Source organism: Mandrillus leucophaeus, unplaced genomic scaffold, assembly GCF_000951045.1.
Source record: "Mandrillus leucophaeus isolate KB7577 unplaced genomic scaffold, Mleu.le_1.0 Scaffold347, whole genome shotgun sequence".
In the NCBI taxonomy this organism is placed as follows: domain Eukaryota; kingdom Metazoa; phylum Chordata; class Mammalia; order Primates; family Cercopithecidae; genus Mandrillus; species Mandrillus leucophaeus.
The window spans coordinates 1,607,594-1,626,726 of NW_012103665.1; the positions used below are offsets into that span (position 1 = coordinate 1,607,594).

Here is a 19,133-nt window from a genome sequence, read left to right on the forward strand (position 1 = left end):
GTACTTTAAAGTTGTCATTCCACTGTCTTTTGGGCCGCATGCTCTGAGAAGTCTAGTGATTCTTTAGTTTTCTGTACATAATATATTTTTTTCCTGTCTGCCTTTATAATTGTCTTTTTATCACAGATTTTCCAGTTTATTGTAGTTTTCTTTGTATTAATCCTGCTGGGGAGTCATTGAGCTACTGTGATCTGTAGGTTAATAATTTTCTTCAAATTTGGAAAATTGAAGCCAGTACTTCTTACATCTTTAAGTGTTTTTCTGCTCCTTCTAGCCCATCTCTTTTTTTTTTTTTAAGTACAGGGTCTCACTCTCATCCAGGCTGGAGTGCAGTTGTGTGATCTTGGCTCACTGCAGCCTCAACCTTCCAGGCTCAAGTGACAAGTGATCCTCCCACCTCAGCCTCCCAAGTAGCTGAGATCACAGGCACAGGCCACTAGGCCTAGCTGATTTTTGTATTTTTAGTAGAGATGGGGTTTTGCCATATCACCAAGGCTGGTCTTGAACTCCTGAGCTTAAGTGATCCACCCACCTCCACCTTCCAAAGTGCTGGGATTACAGGCATGAGCCACTGCGCCCAGCGACCTAGGCTTTCTACTGAGAGGTGATTTCTGGACTGAAAAAAATTACCAAAGCCCCAGTGACCTATGGGACATTATCAACCAGTCTGAAGTATGTGTAAATAGAATGGGGCGGCAAGGCGAGTTGACTCATGCCTGTAATCCCAGCACTTTGGAAAGCCAAGGCTGGCGGATTGCTCAGTGATCCAGGATTGCACCACAGCATTCCAGCCTAGATAATATAGTGAGACCCTGTCTAAAAAAAAAAGTAGATTTATTGGGAGGGAAAGTGGGAAATCTGGTGCTGGGGAAGAGTGCAGGACTCCTCCTTAGTACTAATGACTGGCGGAAGAAGGGAGATAGGAAAACTCTGGTGCCTAAGGCGCTCAGGCAAAAGGTGGCGATTTACGAATCTGGATGTGTTATAGAGGCCATTTCTTAGCAGCTCTGATGAAGAGTTCACTCTAATTCCAAATCATTGGGCAATCAAGGTAATATCCAAACTTTTCTGGTTAGCAGGGCAGAGGTTGTTTCTGACATACGACTAGACCAGCCTTATTGGTTCTAGTGCTGGCAATAATACCGTGTAAAGATAATTGTTAGTCCAAACACCTGGGATGGAGCTAAGGCTAGGGTGGGAACTAAGTAGATGATACAGCTGTTTTTCTCAGAATTTTATATCACAAAAACCTTTGTCAGCCATCAGGGATCAGCTTGTTTCTTCCTTTCGATGAGAGTAATGAAATAAAAGAATGCCCTTTCATTCTCACTGTGTTGCAAGGACACTCAGAGCCATATTGTATTCTCAGTCACTTAATTATATTGTGTCTGCTCAATCACATTTAATAATGGTAAATGTGCCTTCTTTCTGTATTTATCTTGTTATGTATATTCCTTTTTGTGAGTTTCCTGGGATCATTTCTTTTTGGAAAGAAAGTTTTTAAAAAATCATTTATTATATATTTTATAATCCAGGGCTTAGTATTTTGTAGTTTTTTCTTGACTTCCTTAGCTATTAGGACAACAGGTGATTATATGTCTTCAAGAGTTGGATTTCCCACTGGTGCAACCATCCTCATAGTAATTGGAATAATGTGACATAAAAGGGAAAATGTTATTCAAATTTACTTACAATGAATACCATATGACATTTTTTTTGTATTCTTATTCTTCAGTAATATTTTGGGGGCCAGGCACAATGGCCCATGCCTGTAATCGCAACACTTTGGGAGGCCAGGGTGGTAGGATCACTTGAGGCCAGGAGTTTGAGACCAACCTGGGCAAAACAGCAAGAGCTTATCTTTACAAAAAAATTTAAAACTAGTCTTGTGTGGTGATGCACACCTGTTATCCCCGCTACTTGGGAGGCCGAGGCAAGAGGATTGCTGAGCACAGGAGGCCAAGGCTACAGTGAACTGTGATCATGCCACTGCACTCCAGCCTGGGTGACACAGTGAGACTCCATCTCAAAATACATATACATGTTTTTTGTTAACAAACTAGTATATTCTTTTTTTTTTTTTTTTTGAGACAGAGTCTTACTCTGTTGCCCAGGCTGCAGTGGGTGCAATGGTGCAGTCTCGGCTTGCTGCAACCTCTGCCTCCCGGGTTCAAGCGATTCTCCTGCCTCAGCCTCCCAAGTAGCTGGGATTACAGGCACCTCCCACCACACCCAGCTACTTTTTGTATTTTCAGTAGAGATGGGGTTTTGCCATGTTGGCCAGGCTGGTCTCGAACTCCTGACCTCAAGTGATCTGCCCACCTCAGCCTCCCAAAGTGCTGGAATTATAGGGGTGGGCCACTGCACCCAGTCATATTCTTAATAACCAAACATACTAAAATTTTTTGATCACTTAAGTATTTGAAGTACTAACAACTAATGTTTTGAGCATTTATTGTCTGAGAATAGACAGAGGCTTTTAATGTGTCAGTGAATCCTGCAACCTCCTCAATTTGTTCTTTCCTTGATCTTTTCTGCATCACACCTTACCTCAGTGCTCTATCCATTCTTGTCATCATTTGCACCCTGTTTTTCAAGTGTGAAAATATCCAGTGTAACTATGGCTACAAATAAATTTCCTAGCTTGAGTAATATACACCCCTCAACTAGTGTTCTTCACAGAAGAAAACCGTGGAAGGAGGTTAATACAATAATCATAAGAGATATATATGTATACTTCCTTAAAATGCTATTTCACTTAAAGCCATGACTATAAATAGTTCCATTCACGGCTCTAGGCTCCTATGTTTGACTTTCTGGGAAGGAGTATATCAAAGGGTATCTATGAATGACCCTGAGGAGCTCTTGTTTCCAGAGATGATCAGCCACTTACTTGGAGCTGTTGCATTTGATGACGTGAATTCTATTTTTGGAACATGAACAGATTTAGGATCTGCTGCACAACAGTGCAGCTGAATTCTTATAAGCTTTATTGTTATTCTCTTTATCTTCTCTGACAAAAAAATAGCCTTTCACATGACTGTGTGATGTTGGATATACCCTCATTGTATATAGATTTCTTTATTTAAAACAGGAAATAATTTGCTTCTTCCATCAAATCTATCTATCCCCCAGCACAGGAAAAGTCTTCTGAAAGAAAATAATTGTGAGCCTATTTCAATATCAGGCATATTCTTATTATGTTCATTTTATTGATGAGAGAATAAAGACTCAGGGAGTTTTGGTAATTTCACCAAGGTCAAAGAATTAGTAAAGGTCAAAGCCAGGAATTTAGCCCACATGGTAAAGCCCTGTACCCACGCTCTTTAACTTGTTCACATCTACTTCTCTCTTAGCCCTCAATATTCTCATCTGGGGACTGGCAATAATATGCCTCTCTAAATAGCATAAAGAACTTAGATTTTAGTTCTGCCTTTGCTGCTAGCTGGCATGTTGGAAATACTGCGATCTTCATGGATTTCGGTTCTCTCAACTCTAAAATGAGCATGTAGGTGGGGAGATATGCAAGATTCCTTCCAACTGTAAATTTTGTTTTATTTGAATTTAGGCATGATTTTGGAAATGCAAACTGCATTGCAGTTGCTTGATGGCCGCGGATGCTTTCCTCATCGATGCTCAGACTGACAGAGCTTGCTCCCCACTCTCTGCTAGCTTTTGATTTGCCGTCTGCCTTTCTCTGACCAGCCACACCTTCCACCTGTCCATCTTTGCTCATTCGTCATTTCTCTCCCCACACACTTCCAGTGAGGCGTTAGAGGCTGGGGTGGACAGATACCACACCTCCTCAGAATTTTATCTACTAGCTGGTTTGGTGACATTGTGACATTTAACACTGCTGAGAATGAAAAGGGGGGCAGTCGCATTAGTGAGCATTGATCTCTAATTGACAGGTAGCAGCCATAAGACTACACTCTTGCCACACCTCTCTCTTCCTAGATACAGACGTGATGATTACATACACAGCCACACACCCACTCTCCAAGAACTTAGCAGTGTCACTTTCCATTAGCTACACGTCTAGGTTGCTGTCTTTCTTGCTTGTAAGTACACGTTTGAATAACATAATGGAAGACAACCTGTCCACCTGCACATATCAGTTCTGATATTCCCAGCTGAGAAAACTTCACCTCGAAGGGTTTATTTTACGTCAAGTATGATGAATGGCCTTGGGCACTACAGCACGGGAGCCAAAACTCAGGAGAGTTTTAAGCTTACGGTTTTCGTTTTTTCTCTCGTCTTTTTGGATGCATGACCACTTCATCACTGCTGTCAAGTGAGGGCTTGGTGTGATGGGAGAATTAGAGGAAACAACCTAAAAGGCACTGTAATTTTGTCCCTTGGGGACTTTTGGCCAGATCTGCTGGTTACATAGTATGTTCACAGACTTCCTTTAGGAAATTGGTATATTTTTATATGTATATTCTTTAGATGATTAAAGACAATGTCTGGTAAATAAGGTTAACTTTTTAATAAAGTGTAGTTTGTGCATGAATCTTGGTATGAATGAGTAAATGGGTGTGCCATGAGTTTTCACTTCATTTTTCAAATCCTTGCAGTACATTGAATAATTCTTTCCAGTACAAATTACAAAATAAAAACACTGTCGTGTTTACGCCCTTAGCTGAAAAGGTTTAATGTCTTTAATAATTACAGTGCTTCTAGCAGGAGCAGACACGATAGTGTGTGAGGCAACTATTTCAACAGAGAGGTCCCAAATCTCAATGGTTTATAATAAATATTTATTGTTTTTATGCACTGGCCTGGGAGTTGGCTAAGGTTCACTCGATTGGGCCTGGGTTTGACTGAGCTTGACTCCAGGCTTGCAGGACTGTGCCTGGGTCAGACGTTCCATGTCTCATTCAAAGCTCCAGGACCGTGTTCGTCTCATGGTGAGGGCAGAAGCACAAGGCGGGGCATGAAAACACACCGTGTGTCTCAAGGCCTTGGCCCAGAATTGGCACACTGTCACATTGTTTACATTCAGCTGACCAAAGCAAGTCATGTGGCAGGGGAAATATACCAGAAAAGGCCGTGAGTGCGTGATCATATTGCAGGGAGGGAGTGAAACAGTGGGAACCATAATCCAGTGTACCCCTGCTAGACAGACTGATCCCATTTTGGAAAGATGAGCTGTGGACACTGCCTCCTGTTTTAAATGGCATATTACTACCTTTCCATTCTGTCTACTTCTGTTGTTTTGATAATTGACAGCAAAACCTCAGTCTGATGTTGTAGGTTAGCATCAGGAAGTGCAGCTCGTCATGTGAATGGTTTTGAAAAGCACAGACTTCCAAAGTGGTTCCAAGGTAAGTCACCCTACCTTTACTGTGACTGTGCTGTACGTTGTATTAACCGTGGTCAGCTGTACAGATAACCTGTGTGTGTATGTGTGGTCGATCAAGCTGTTGAAATGTCTTTGAGAAACAAAATGTTGAGTACAAGACAGGTTTCTAATGTGCACAGGAAAGGGAAAGACACATGTTTAAACTGATAAGACCGATTGAGTTTTTCACAAAATATTCTCTAAAGATCTAACACCCCCAAATCTGTCTGTATCAGAAAATTAAATGACAGTTGACTGTTTTGACAGAATATATTTATCTAATTTCAGATGATTTTCTTCTCTTTTTCATTAAAAGTATTCAATTGGAGAGACTAGTTTGGGTGTTACCCATTTTAATAAATACAGACGTGTGCTTTATTTTTGACTAAAAAAGTTGTGTTTGTGTCGTTAAAACTCTCCACTCCAAAATTATTTTATAAATACGTTATAGTCGTCAGAATGTTGACTTTGTCATTTGTCCTAACCTACTTTGTCAGACTTTTGAGAATAACAGTTTTATGTTACTTATTTCAGTTTTATGTTACTTATGGTCCTTTTCTGTCCAAATGATTCTTGCCAAAATTATTATGCATCATGGTTTTACCTTGCATGTTTCCTTCATAGGGATATTGTCTGGTTAAACCTTAGGTATTAGAAATTAACTCTTTAAAATTAAAACCATTTTCAGAAAGAAGACAACTTTCACCTTGACATTGTTTTCCCTCTGCATAGAGAGTGAATTGGATTGCACACCTCACCTCATTAATGCAGTATTGGATAGCCACTGCAAGTGTGTGAGGGGTTGGCATGTGTGTTTGCATAAATATGCATGCATGTGTGTTTCATTCAAGACCCCAAATCCTTGTTATTATGGGAATGTTTCACTCTCTCTTGTACCTAAATGATGAACTTATACTCACCAGACAATGTGCCTCTGATGATACAGATGTCTTACCTCAGGTGTTGTACATTGTGTTTTGTGATATATAATATATATTATGTTTTATATTGTTTTATTACTCTGTGCAACGTTTCCCCAAAGCCAGCAGCTACTTCAAAAGAAAAATGAAAGGTTGAGGGATTTAAAATGAGGGATGTGATTAGTAACCAATACATCTTTGAAGATGAGGTAGTACAGTGAGAGTATACTGTAAATTTTAAAAGATTTATGACAAAGGTGAACAGAAATAGTCCAGGAGGAGGATGAGCCACATAAATAGAAGTTAAAGGAGGTCTGAGCTTTAATTTCTTCATCTGTTACAGTATAACCAGTACTGTCTTCCTCAGAGTCAACATGAGCATAAAGCAAAGGTACTAAGCAGAGTGCCTTCTCCCTGAGGTTCCTTTAGGCATTAGTTCATTCCTCTGTCTTGAGACTAGAAGTGGGTCACTCCAAAGCACATGAGACTCTAAATGAAAGTCCAGAAGACTGTCTGTAGACAGTGGGTAGCAAGGGGATTGACTGGAAAGGCACTTGTTCTAAGGCATCTGGCCCAGATCAAGGAACAGCCTAGGGTATACTCTTCTAGACAACTGTGTCTGCAGGGATGAGCAGAGACTGGGGAAGCCCTGGACTCTCATTTTTCTCAGTGGCTGCAGAAAGGTGTTTTGTGGACAGCCTGCTAGAGGTTCACTGTAGACACACTGTGACCTGCATCATCTTTCACTTTGAATTGTGATTGAAAACTAATAAACCCAACAGGCAAACAACAGCCAGACCCTAGCTGTTTTCATTTTTTTTTTTCTTCTAAAATGCTACTCTAACACAACCATGCTATCCCGCAGTTCATTTGTGAGCTGACTTACTCTCAGCTCTAGTTTCGTGTAAGTCAGGTTTCAGCATGGTAGAAGCCATTGGTTGGCTTTGGGTGACTGCCAAACAGACTCTTACAGGGATTATGTGTAATAAACACGCTATCATATATTCAACAGTGATCTCCATTGCAAAATACCCTGAGCCTAAACCTTTAACTTCTGCCTAGTTGCTTAAAATTTTGCCAAGTTTGCTTACCAGGAATCAAAAGAGGACTAGGAACTTGAGTGCTGTGTGAAACATTAGAAGTGATCTAATCTGGTATTTTCCAAACTATGTTCCAGTACATTAAGTGGCTTGCGACACGTTTAGCAGGTGTCCTTTAAATGGATTCTGTGGCCAAATAAGTTTGGAAAACCCTATGATACAGAATTAGGTTTTCTGTACTAAAGGACATCCCAAGGTCTTTAATACGCTAACACGAATCATGGTTCTTTAAGAGATGCAGTATGTAGCTTTTCTCACTGATTTGACCATAAAGTCCTTTTGTTGTCGAACACATACTGCTATTTTGAGAACAGAATGTCAGGCAGAGGCCGTAGTGTAGTCATTAAAAGCACGACCCTCTATTGTTTAACTGCCCGGGTTCAAGTCCTAGCTTAACATTTACTGATTTTATGATTTTAAGCAAATTGCTTACCTTCTTTGTATTTCAGTTTCTCCATTTAAAATGAGAAAATGATACCTAACTATATGTTATCATAAAAATTGAACAGAGCTAAAAACAGTGTCTGGCACATAGTTAATGATTATCATCCCATTATTACTTGCCTACATTTTAGGTTAGAATGAGCTAGACTAATACCTTTGATTCTAGAGATGACAAAAGCGAATCCCAAATAGGTTTCTCATGCACTACTCACTCATTCAACAAACTGACCAAGTCCTATATGCACCATGCATAATGATTCTATTCCCAGAAATGAACAAGGTACCATTCCTGCCCTGGAGAACACACACATTAGTGACTTGGCTCAGACGACACTGTTTAGGAACTGTAGGAAAGCCACAGGCCAGACCTCCTGACTTCTGTCCCCCAGCTCCTCTGATTTCATTATGAGTTAGAATGACCCATATGCAACCTGTAATCAAGAATATGGGGCATATAGAGTACAGTCAATAGACTTATCTTTTCAAACTGGGGATGAGGGCATATGTTGGAATTTTTTGTTGGTGTGATCTAGAAATTGTAGGGAGAAATACGTTTGAAGGAAAGCAATCTCTTAAAAATACAACTTAGAAAGCAAAGTAAGAGCTAGTATGAAGAAGTCTACGTAGGAGTTCCCCCAATACGGCTTTATTTATTTATTTATTTGGCTGCCATGTCACTTGATGGCCTTCTCTGTGTCTGCTTTAGGTATCTCCTCTGAGGGCTTTCCCTGGGACGGCTTCAATGAGCAGACACCTAAAGACCTTCCCAACAGAGATGGAGGCGCGTGGGTTCTGGGCTACAGAGCAGGACCAGCCTGTCCATTTTTGCTTCATGAGGAAAGGGAGAAGTCAAACAGAAGTGAATTGTACTTGGATCTCCATGTAAGTAGAAATCTTTGTGATTGTGCTGTGGTTCTTTGTGGTCAACAGAGGCTCATTTAATATGTATTTAATGTAAATTGTGTATATAAAGCTGCATTTAATGTATGAATCATTATTTAAAAAAATCAGTGGGCTGCAGAAAATCAAGATGCAGCTTGGTGATCTGAAATTTGTACACTAGAAAGTAACTAGCAACTTGTCTAGGAGTGACTGTGTTTGTTATTTATCTGAGTGTTTTCAGAGCTCTCTGTTCATTAGCTTTGCAGCCTAAATCTCATTGTGGGAGTACCCACTGGTTGCGAGTCACTACGTAATATCCTTTTACTAAAAATTTGTGAATAACATAGGTAAGCCAACTGATATGCTCTGGATTCTCAAGTGAAATCCAAGTACCAGGGCCGGGCGCGGTGGCTCAAGCCTGTAATCCCAGCACTTTGGGAGGCCGAGACGGGCGGATCACGAGGTCAGGAGATCGAGACCATCTTGGCTAACACAGTGAAACCCCGTCTCTACTAAAAATACAAAAAACTAGCCGGGCGAGGTGGCGGGCGCCTGTAGTCCCAGCTAGTCGGGAGGCTGAGGCAGGAGAATGGCGTAAACCCGGGAGGCGGAGCTTGCAGTGAGCTGAGATCCGGCCACTGCACTCCAGCCTGGGCGGCAGAGCGAGACTCCGTCTCAAAAAAAAAAGAAAAAAAAGAAATCCAAGTACCCTGCCTTCCTTCCATATTCATGAACCTTTCTCCCCAGCTGCTCAAGTAACAGGTAGATAGGTTGGCAGAAAATCTGCAGAATATAGGATGATGCATTTAAAAAACATAACTTTCTCCTTTCTCTTTTTTTAAATTTTTGTTCACTTTTAATAACCTCTCTGCGGTTTTCTTTTTAATTAATTTTTTTTATTTCAATAGGTTTTTGGGGAACAGGTGGTGTTTGGTTACATGAGTAAGTTCTTTAGTGGGGATTACTGAGATTTTGGTGCACCCATCATCTGAGCACTGTACACTGTACCCAATGTGTAGTCTTTTATCCTTCGTGTTCCCCGACCCTTTCCCACAAGTCCCCAAAGTCCACTGTATCATTGTGATGCCTTTGCGTCCTCATAGGTTAGCTCCCACTTACTAGTGAGAACATATAATGTTTGGTTTTCCATTCCTGAGTTACTTCACTTAGAATAATAGTCTGCAATTTCACCCAACTTTCTGCGAATGGCATTATTTCATTCCTTTCTATGGCTGAGTAGTATTCCATGGTATATGTGTATATATATGTGTGTGTGTGTGTGTATGTATACACACATACACACACAATATGTATATACATATATACACACACACGCAATATGTATATACATATACACACACACATATATACACACACATGCACACACATACATACTACATTTTCTTTATCCACTCATTGATTGATGGGGATTTGGGCTGGTTCCATATTTTTGCAAATTGTGCTGCTAATAAACATGCATGTGCAAATATCTTTTCTTATATAATGACTTCTTTTCCTCTGGGTAGATACCCAGTAGTGGGATTGCTGAATCAAATGATAGATCTACTTTTAGTTCAAAAAAATTAGCCTTCTCTGTTTTTGTTTGTTTGTTTTTGTTGTTGTTTTGTTTTGCTTTGTTTTTTTGAGATGGAGTCTTGGTCTGTTGCTCAGGCTGGAGTGCAGTGGCACGATCTTGGCTTGTTGCAACCTCTGCCTCCCGGGTTCAAGCAATCCCCCACCTCAGCCTCCTGAGTAGCTGGGCTTACAGGCGTGAGCCGCCACACCCGGCTAATTTTTGTATTTTTAGTAGAGATGGGGTTTCACCATATTGGCCAGGCTGGTCTCAAACTCCTGACTTGAAAATGTTCCCTCTCTCAGCCTCCCAAAGTGCTGGATTACAGGCATGAGCCATACATCCATCTGCCTTCTCCTTTCTTATTCATTCTTGTTTTCATTGACGCAGAAGTATTGACTCCTTCTCAGAAAGCACTGGGCTGGGGTTCAGCTACTTCCACATTTAGATGGCCTGATAGGATTGACCAGATTATTGTGATTCTCTGCAATCCCTCTTTACCCATCCAGTTTCCTGTCACAGATGAGGTGAGCCACCAAAAATCTAAGAAGCACTTTTTCTTTTTTTTAACCACTAACTTTAATGCCTGTTGACAATCTTGTGTTCTCCAACTCATTACTTTCAGACCTGGAACCATGTGTTTGACGAGTGTAGGTTAAATCTGTGATGTTCACATGGGTGTCATTCAAAGAGCAGGAGAACCCTGTGTTTTTCATAACCATAAAACCATGGTCACCGCATGTCATTTTAGAACAGCATTCAGCATTTCATGTATCACAAAAGGAGGTTTAGAAATGAAGCTGAAAGATGAGAAAGCTGCAGTCCTGCGGGAGATGGCATGAGAATTAGTAAAGGTTTTGATTATTGTTCCCCTACGTAAATTTGTGCGTCTCGAGAGAGATGGTTAAAGTAGGAAGTGTAACAGTGACATCTGTTGGTGAATTACTTTAAGTTGCATTTGCTGCAGACAGCAGATCTACAGTGTAAAAGTGCTGAAGTAGATTTTGAAAAGCTACTTTATTTTTCTTCTGTGTTTTAAAAAAAATTCTGTGTTTATGTGATTTTTAAAATTGGCTAAAGTTTGTATTTCTGGTTTTCCTTTTCCTCTGTAAATTAAATGATTAATTTTTTACAATTATAAATATCCTACACAATCCTTATAGAAAATTTGAAATACTTAGTTACAGTGAAAACAAACCTCATAATCCTAGCAGCTAAGATGACTGTTACAATTTGATAAATTTTCTTTGTATTTTTTCACTAAGTATGGTTTGTTTTTCAATGAGAGACTTTTTTTAAACATACAAGCATGCCAGATTTTATAACCTCCTCTCTCTTTTGTTTTTTTTTTTTTGAGATGGAGTCTCGCTCTGACGCTCAGGCTGGAGTGCAGTGGCATAATCTTGGCTCACTGCAACCTCCACCTGCTGGATTCAAGCAATTCTCCTGCCTCAGCCTCCTGAGTAGCTGGGACTACGGGCGTGTGCCACCCTGCCCAGCTAATTTTTTTGTATTTTCAGTAGAGAATAATTTTTTTGTATTTCACCATGTTAGCCAGGATGGTCTCGATCTCCTGACCTCGTGATCTGCCTGTCTCGGCCTCCCAAAGTGCTGGGATTACAAGCGTGAGCCACCACACCTGGTCTCCTTCTCTTTTTCAAATAATTACTCTTACATTGCTTATCCAGGCTGTTACAAGTTCATTATAGATGTGTTTTAAGTGATTGAGTGATATTCCACGAAATGGTATGCTAAAATTTATTTAATCATTTCTCCATTATTGGATATTGAAGTTGTTTCCAGTTTTGGAATAGGACCACTATTTGGAAATAAAATAGCATGACCACACATATAATTTTTCCTATACCCTTCCCTCCCATTATTTAGAACTATTTCCTTATGATAAAATTCTAGGAGGTGGATTATTTTCTATAATATTTTTAGGTTTTTGATATTTATCACTAGATGAAAAATGTCTATTTCCTGAACTAGCCTTTTAAGGGTTTTATACGTTTATATATGTTACATATATATCGTATATAAATTATCCATATGTATATATGTATAATTTTAATATATATGTATAAATACATGTGTGATATATAAATATATATTTGTATATATAAATACGGTGTAATTAAAAACAAGTATATATTTATATGTTGCTTAGTTTTTCATTAATCAGAATTATAAAACTAAAATAGTTTCTTTTGATTATTTTCTGAATCAGCTGTTTTTTTTTCTTTGAGCCGTGTGTTTCCTTCCTCACTTCCAAGCCCTTCTCCCCTCTTTGGACAGTGTGATTTGACTCTTACATGCTTAAATATTGATATTCTAGGTAAGGTTTCTATCTGAAAGGATTCTACTTATTTAGAACAAATGTGTATCCTATAAAAGACTATAAATTGGGTACAGTGTATACTGCTTGGGTGATGGGTGCAAATCTCATAAATCACCACTAAAGAACTTACTCATGTAACCAAACACCACCTGTTTCCCAATAACTTATAGAAATAAAAAAGTAAAAAAAAAGAAGAAAAACTTAGCGTCCTATTAATGACTAGCAGCTCACAAAAATCCCTTTCCTCTGGTGGGCTTTAGACTCCAGGCAATATATCGATCAGCCTTAGACACTGGACCAGCACTGCCATGCTTCCAGTTTTAAACCTAACTTGCAGCATCACCATCAGGATGTTACCTTCCTAAGCCTTTTTCTGTGGCTACACTGACTCTCATTAGTACGTGATGACAGCTAAAACATTTCATACTTGAGGTAATTGGTGGGAGTTTGGCATCCACGAGTCAGGATGGACACTGGCATCAAGGCTAGGGTTGTTGCTAAGTCCCCTCATTTAGCTGGGCATTCATCTTTTAGTTACTAAACTATGAGAAGACTCAGGGGTTCCTTCGGGAATGGCAGGAGGTGGGGTTGGTGTAGGACAAACACTAGAGAGACTCTGGGCAGCATCTATTTAACAAACTAAATGAAAAAAACAAAACAAAACACCTCCTTTACCCTCACAACACTTCTGACATTCTGAGACCAAGTGTACATGTTTTTCATAACAAGCAATTCTCCAATTCCCTGTAGAAACCAACTGGGTATCCCACAATTCAATTCAATTGACACGATCTACTTGGAATCATAGCCAGATCCCACAAGTTAAGGGTTCATTTCCACAAAACTGCCACACCTCAGATGCCAATCACAAGTAGTGGGTTCCCAGGTTACCCTTAACTTCTGTCCAACTTGGATACAAATAGGAGGTTCCCATGACCCCCTTGTCCGGTTCAGTAATTTGCTAGGATAACTTGTACAACCTAGGAAAACAGTTAACTTACTGTTACCAGAAAGGTGTCTTGATTCAGACCCCAAGAGAGGGTTCTTGGACCTTGCACAAGAGAGAATTTGGGGCAAGTCCATAAAGTAAAAGCAAGTTTACTAAGAAAGTAAAGGAATAAAAGAATGGCTACTCCATAGGCAGAGCACAGTGGTATGGTCTGCTTGATTGAGTATACCTATAGTTATTTCTTGATTATATGCTAAATAAATAAGGGGTGAATTATTCATGAGTTTTCCAGGAAAGAGGTGGGGATTTCCTGGAATTGAGGGTCCCTCCCCTTTTTAGACCATATAAGCAAACTTCCCAACACTACCGTGGCATTTGTAAACTGTCATAGCACTGGTGGGAGTGTGTTATCGTTAGCCTGTAATGAGCAGTGAGGGTGACCAGAGGTCACTTTTGTAGCCATGTTGGTTTTGGTGGGTTTTGACTGGCTTCTGTACCACATCCTGTTTTATCAGCAGGGTCTTTGTGACCTATATCTTGTGGCAACCTGCTTTCTTATCCTGTGACTAAGAATGCCTAATCTACTGGGAATGCAGCCCAGCAGGTTTCAGCCTTATTTTACCCATCCCCTATTCAAGATGGAGTCGCTCTGGTTCAAACGTCTCTGACATTACCAATGTATTACAAAGGATATTTTTAAAGGATACAAATGAATAGCCAGATCAAGAGCTACGTAGGATGAGGTCTGGAAGGGTCCCGAGCACAAGAGCTTCTGTCCCTGTGGAGACAGGACTTCTTTGGGTAGGTTTTTTATGCAGTCTTCATTATATTGGTGATTAGTTCAGCCTTCAGCCTCTCTACCCTCCTGGAGGTGAGTTGTTGGGACCCAAAATGCCAACTACCTAATCACAAGGTTGGTTCCCTTGGCAACCAGCCTCCCATCCTCTAAAAGTCACCTCATAACATAAGTTCAGGTGTAGGTGAAAGGGGCTTGTTCTGAATAACAAAAGATGCCCCTTTCACCTTTATTGTTTCTGAGCTGTTTCAGAAGCTGAGGACAAAAAACATATTACAACTTCTATAGACACTTGAATATATTTGAGTATATCCAAATGTTACTACTACTTCTGTGGCTCTTATCACTTAGGAAGTTACGAAGGTTTTAGAAGTTCTGACTAGGAGCCAGATGAAGACCAAATACACAGTATATTTCTCATTATATCAGTATATCACACAACTAGTACTACGATGTAGATGCTAGACTGCTGTGTAGGGAAGCTCTGTTTGGGTAATTATCCTGCAAGTTCTGGTCAAGCAAATTCTATAGACTATTATGGGCAAACTACAAAGCTCTCGAAAGACTGAACCCAAAACTCTGCCAGCTCCACTTTTGGGCCGTGGGGTTTCCAAATATTGTATGGGACATGCCTATACCACAACATGATTTGTTTTTTTAAATCTGAAATTCATATTTAACTTGGTATCCCATGTTTTATTAACTAACTCCGTCAACCCTAGATAATTACTTTTGAAGCAAGATCCAAATGCGTGAATTGCCCTTGGGTAGCATCTATATATGACAAAACCTCAGTCACCCTAGAGTGCCCATTTAGAACATGAATATTAAGAAGTTAGCCTGAAGGGGCAGTTTCTTATGTTCCACTGAACTAGGAGCTACCATTAGTCAGGCATCTCAGGTCCTATGGCACTTTCAACCAGATTTATCAAAGGCAACTGAATATAGTCAGAGACTAGAGAAACACTGGGGCCTAAATTCTTATAACAAGTGCAGTTTCCTGAAGATTCCAGTGGAGAGGAATGCTCACCATGGAGAATAGTTTGTAACGTGTCTATAAACAAAGACATGGGTAGATAGAAAACACACTGAAAGAGGTATGGCCTGAAATTGAAAACAAAGATATGAAAAGCAGAAACAGGTAAGTAGTCATTAGGGTCATATCCTGGTGGTACTACTCTTTGGAAATAGGATTTTGTATACCAGCTTTTAAAACACTTTGGAGGCCGAGGCAGGTGGATCACCTGAGGTCAGGAGTTTGAGATCAGCCTGACCAACACGATGAAACCCCATCTCTACTGAAAATACAAAAATTGGCCAGGTGTGGCGGTGGGTGCCTGTAATCCCAGCTACTTGGGAGGCTGAGGCAGAAGAATCACTTGAACCGGGAGGCAGAGGTTGCAGTGAGCCGAGAGCGCACCATTGCTTTCCAGCTGGGTGACAGAGCGAGACTCCGTCTTAAAAACGCGCGTGCACACGTACACACACACACACACACACACAAATCTGAACTCTTGTTAATTCTGGTGTCCAAGGCTCATCACAATCCCTTTCTCGCCTGTGACGCCCTGCATGTTTTTTACTGAATTGGCTTAATTGGCTGGGGAAGACACAGCATCCCGTTCCAAGTAATTGTCTCTTATGAACTTGAATGCAATTACCAAGGCTACTCCCAACGCTGACTGTCTAAATGGTAATAAGAACCTCCATATCTTATTGATCACTTCCTAAAAGCCAGACCCTGCCCTTAGAGGTGTTATTATACATATTGTACAAATAAGCAAGGGCACGGGTAGGATTTAAACCCAATCTGATTGGAGACCCAAGTACTTAAATGTTAACTCCTTCTTCCTCTCCACTACTTTTGGACTTACTTGTTTTGTTTTTAATTTAAGAACAAAAGACATTCATTTAATGGATGGGGATTAGCTCCCATAATCAGTGAGAAGGATTGTGATCCAGGCCCAGAATTAGAGAGCTAGACCTACAACCAAAATTACTCCACAGAACTCATCCAGTAAAAATTCTGCAGCTACTAATATGGGACACTAGCTACCTCAGCATGCACCAGGTATCCTGGGTCTTTAAAATTAATGGTGATTGAGGTGATAGGTATCCTAATTACTCTCTCTTAATCATTACCTATTGTATACAAGTATCAAAGTAGCACATGTACCCCAAAATATGTATGATATATCAATTTTTTAACATTTAAAAATAAAATTAATGGCGAAACATTGCTGGGAATGTTACAAATGCAGGTTCATTCAGCTGCTTGCTGCCTGCCAAACCAGTTAGCAAGGTGGGGGTATGGTAGAAGAGTGACTTTATTATAAACCAAAGTTAGCCGTGGAGAAAACGGTCCAGGCTGTTGTCTTAATGGAACTACTTCAAATTTCTAAGCGAAATGCGAGGATTTAAGAAGGGGAAGTTTTGGCCGGGTGCGGTGGCTAACGCCTGTAATCCCAGCACTTTGGGAGGCTGAGGCGGGCGGATCATGAGGTCAGGAGATCGAGACCATCCTGGCTAACCCGGTGAAATCCCGTCTCTACTAAAAAATACAAAAAACTAGCTGGGCGAGGTGGCGGGCGCCTGTAGTCCTAGCTACTTGGGAGGCTGAGGCAGGAGAATGGCATGAACGCGGGAGGTGAAGCTTGCAGTGAGCCAAGATCGCGCCACTGCACTCTAGCCTGGGCAACAGAGTCTGTCTCAAAAAAAAAAAAAAAAAGAAGGGGAAGTTTTGCCACCACGGAGTACCCTCCATGCAGGGGTGAGGCAGTGCATATCTGTGTGACTTGTCCCAGTGGCTTATCTTGAGTTATTGCCACATCTGGTAAATGGGCCTGCATCATCTCATCATCTTGGGTTCAACTGCAGCCTTGAAGCAAGCTCTGGGTGGGGGAGATTTCCACAGGTGCTTGTATTGTTTCAAGATTCAGTCTTTGGAAATTTTTTTTTTTTTTTTTTTTGAGATGGAGTTTTACTTTTGTTGCCCAGGCTAAAGTGCAATGGTGCCATCTCAGCTCACTGCAACCTCCGCCTCCTGGGTTCAAGCTATTCTTGTGCCTCAGCTTCCCGAGTAGCTGGGATTACAGGCATGTGCCACCATACCCGGCGAATTTTTGTGTTATTAGTAGAGATGGAGTTTCTCCATGTTGGTCAGGCTGGTCTTGAACTCCCAACCTCAGGTGATCCACCCACCTTGGCCTCCCAAAGTGCTGGGATTACAGGCACCCACCATCATGCCTGGCTAATTTTTGTGTTTTTGTGGAGATGGGGTTTCACCACATTGGCCAGGCTGGTCTTGAACTCCTGACCGCAGGTGATCCATCTGCCTCAGCCTCCCAAAGTTCTGGGATTACAGGCATGAGCCACTGCACCCGGCCATTTTTTCTTGTTTTGTTTTGAGATGGAGTCTTGCTCTGTTACCTAGGCTGGAGTGCAGTGGCACAATCTTGGCCCACTGCAAGCTCCGCCTCCCGGGTTCCCACCATTCTCCTGCCTCAGCCTCCTGAGTAGCTGGGACTACAGGTGCCCGCCACTGCGCCCGGCTAATTTTTTGTATTTTTTTTTAGTAGAGACAAGGTTTCACCGTGTTAGCCAGGATGGTCTCGATCTCCTGACCTTGTGATCCACCTGCCTCGGCTTCTCAACGTTCTGGGATTACAGGCATGAGCCACCGCGCCCAGCCCAGTCTCTGGAACTTTTAACCAAACATATAATTAAATGAGCTAGCAATGTGAGGGTGTGTCTAGTGGTTAACACAAAGAAAAAAAAAGAATAAAACTTTAAAATATAGGCACTCAGTTACAGGAACACCAGCAGATTTCAGTCCTTCCACCTTCCTTCACTCTTAAATAACAAACTTGACAGCGTAAATTAGATTCAACATCAATAAATGCGCAGATTGCTCTCTGTTGTGTGTCTTTGCTTACATGGAGAGGGCCGCATTTTTGTATTGTTTTCGTGGAAGCCGGTGAAAGAGTCTACCACTTAAAGCTACAGGCGCTAGGAATGGCTTGACCAAATCGTGAGAATATTCTTGACAATGTGACTTGCACTTGCAAGTGAAGTGAATTTAGAAATACCAAAGTAGCTTGTTTCCTGATGGAGTGTGTTCGTTTGTGTATGTGAGTACATGTCTGTGTGTATGTGTGTGAAAGAGAAAAAGAATGAGAGACAGGGATCATGTGTCGGTTGGTGGTATGATAAGTCATCAAGAAATTATCCAGATGAAAAGAACAGTTGGAAGGGATGAGTTATTGATCAATTTGGAAAATCATTTTGTTTTGTTTTCTACAAATTCTTCATCACTTTAAGTCATGATAAAGCAGTTGCAAAAAAAGTAATCTGATTTATTTCCTAATGCACATGCAAGTTAACCAATTATCTCTCAAATTAGTGCAAATTTGGAAATTAGTGTGAAGGATTGTTAGGTTTAAATAGAATTTCTGTTTTCCGCTAATCACAAATTCTTTTTTTTTTTTTTTTTTTTTTTTTTTTTTGAGACGGAGTCTCGCTCTGCCACCCAGGCTGGAGTGCAGTGGCCAGATATCGGCTCACTGCAAGCTCCGCCTCCCGGGTTTGCGCCATTCTCCTGCCTCAGCCTCCCGAGTAGCTGGGACTACAGGCGCCCGCCACCTCCCCCGGCTAGTTTTTTGTATTTTTTAGTAGAGACGGGGTTTCACCGTGTCAGCCAGGATGGTCTCGATCTCCTGACCTTGTGATCCGCCCGTCTCGGCCTCCCAAAGTGCTGGGATTACAGGCTTGAGCCACCGCGCCCG

At 41.0% G+C, this 19,133-nt stretch overlaps 1 protein-coding gene across 1 annotated transcript in view; it reads left to right on the forward strand.

Annotated features, from left to right (window-relative positions):
* Nucleotides 1–19,133, forward strand: part of FMN1 (formin 1) — a 388,608-nt gene that overhangs the window by 58,016 nt on the left and 311,459 nt on the right. Inside the window, exon 2 of the mRNA XM_011989115.1 lies at nucleotides 8,515–8,690. Within this exon, the coding sequence (XP_011844505.1) occupies nucleotides 8,515–8,690 (176 nt within the window). The remainder of the gene's footprint in view (nucleotides 1–8,514; nucleotides 8,691–19,133) is intronic.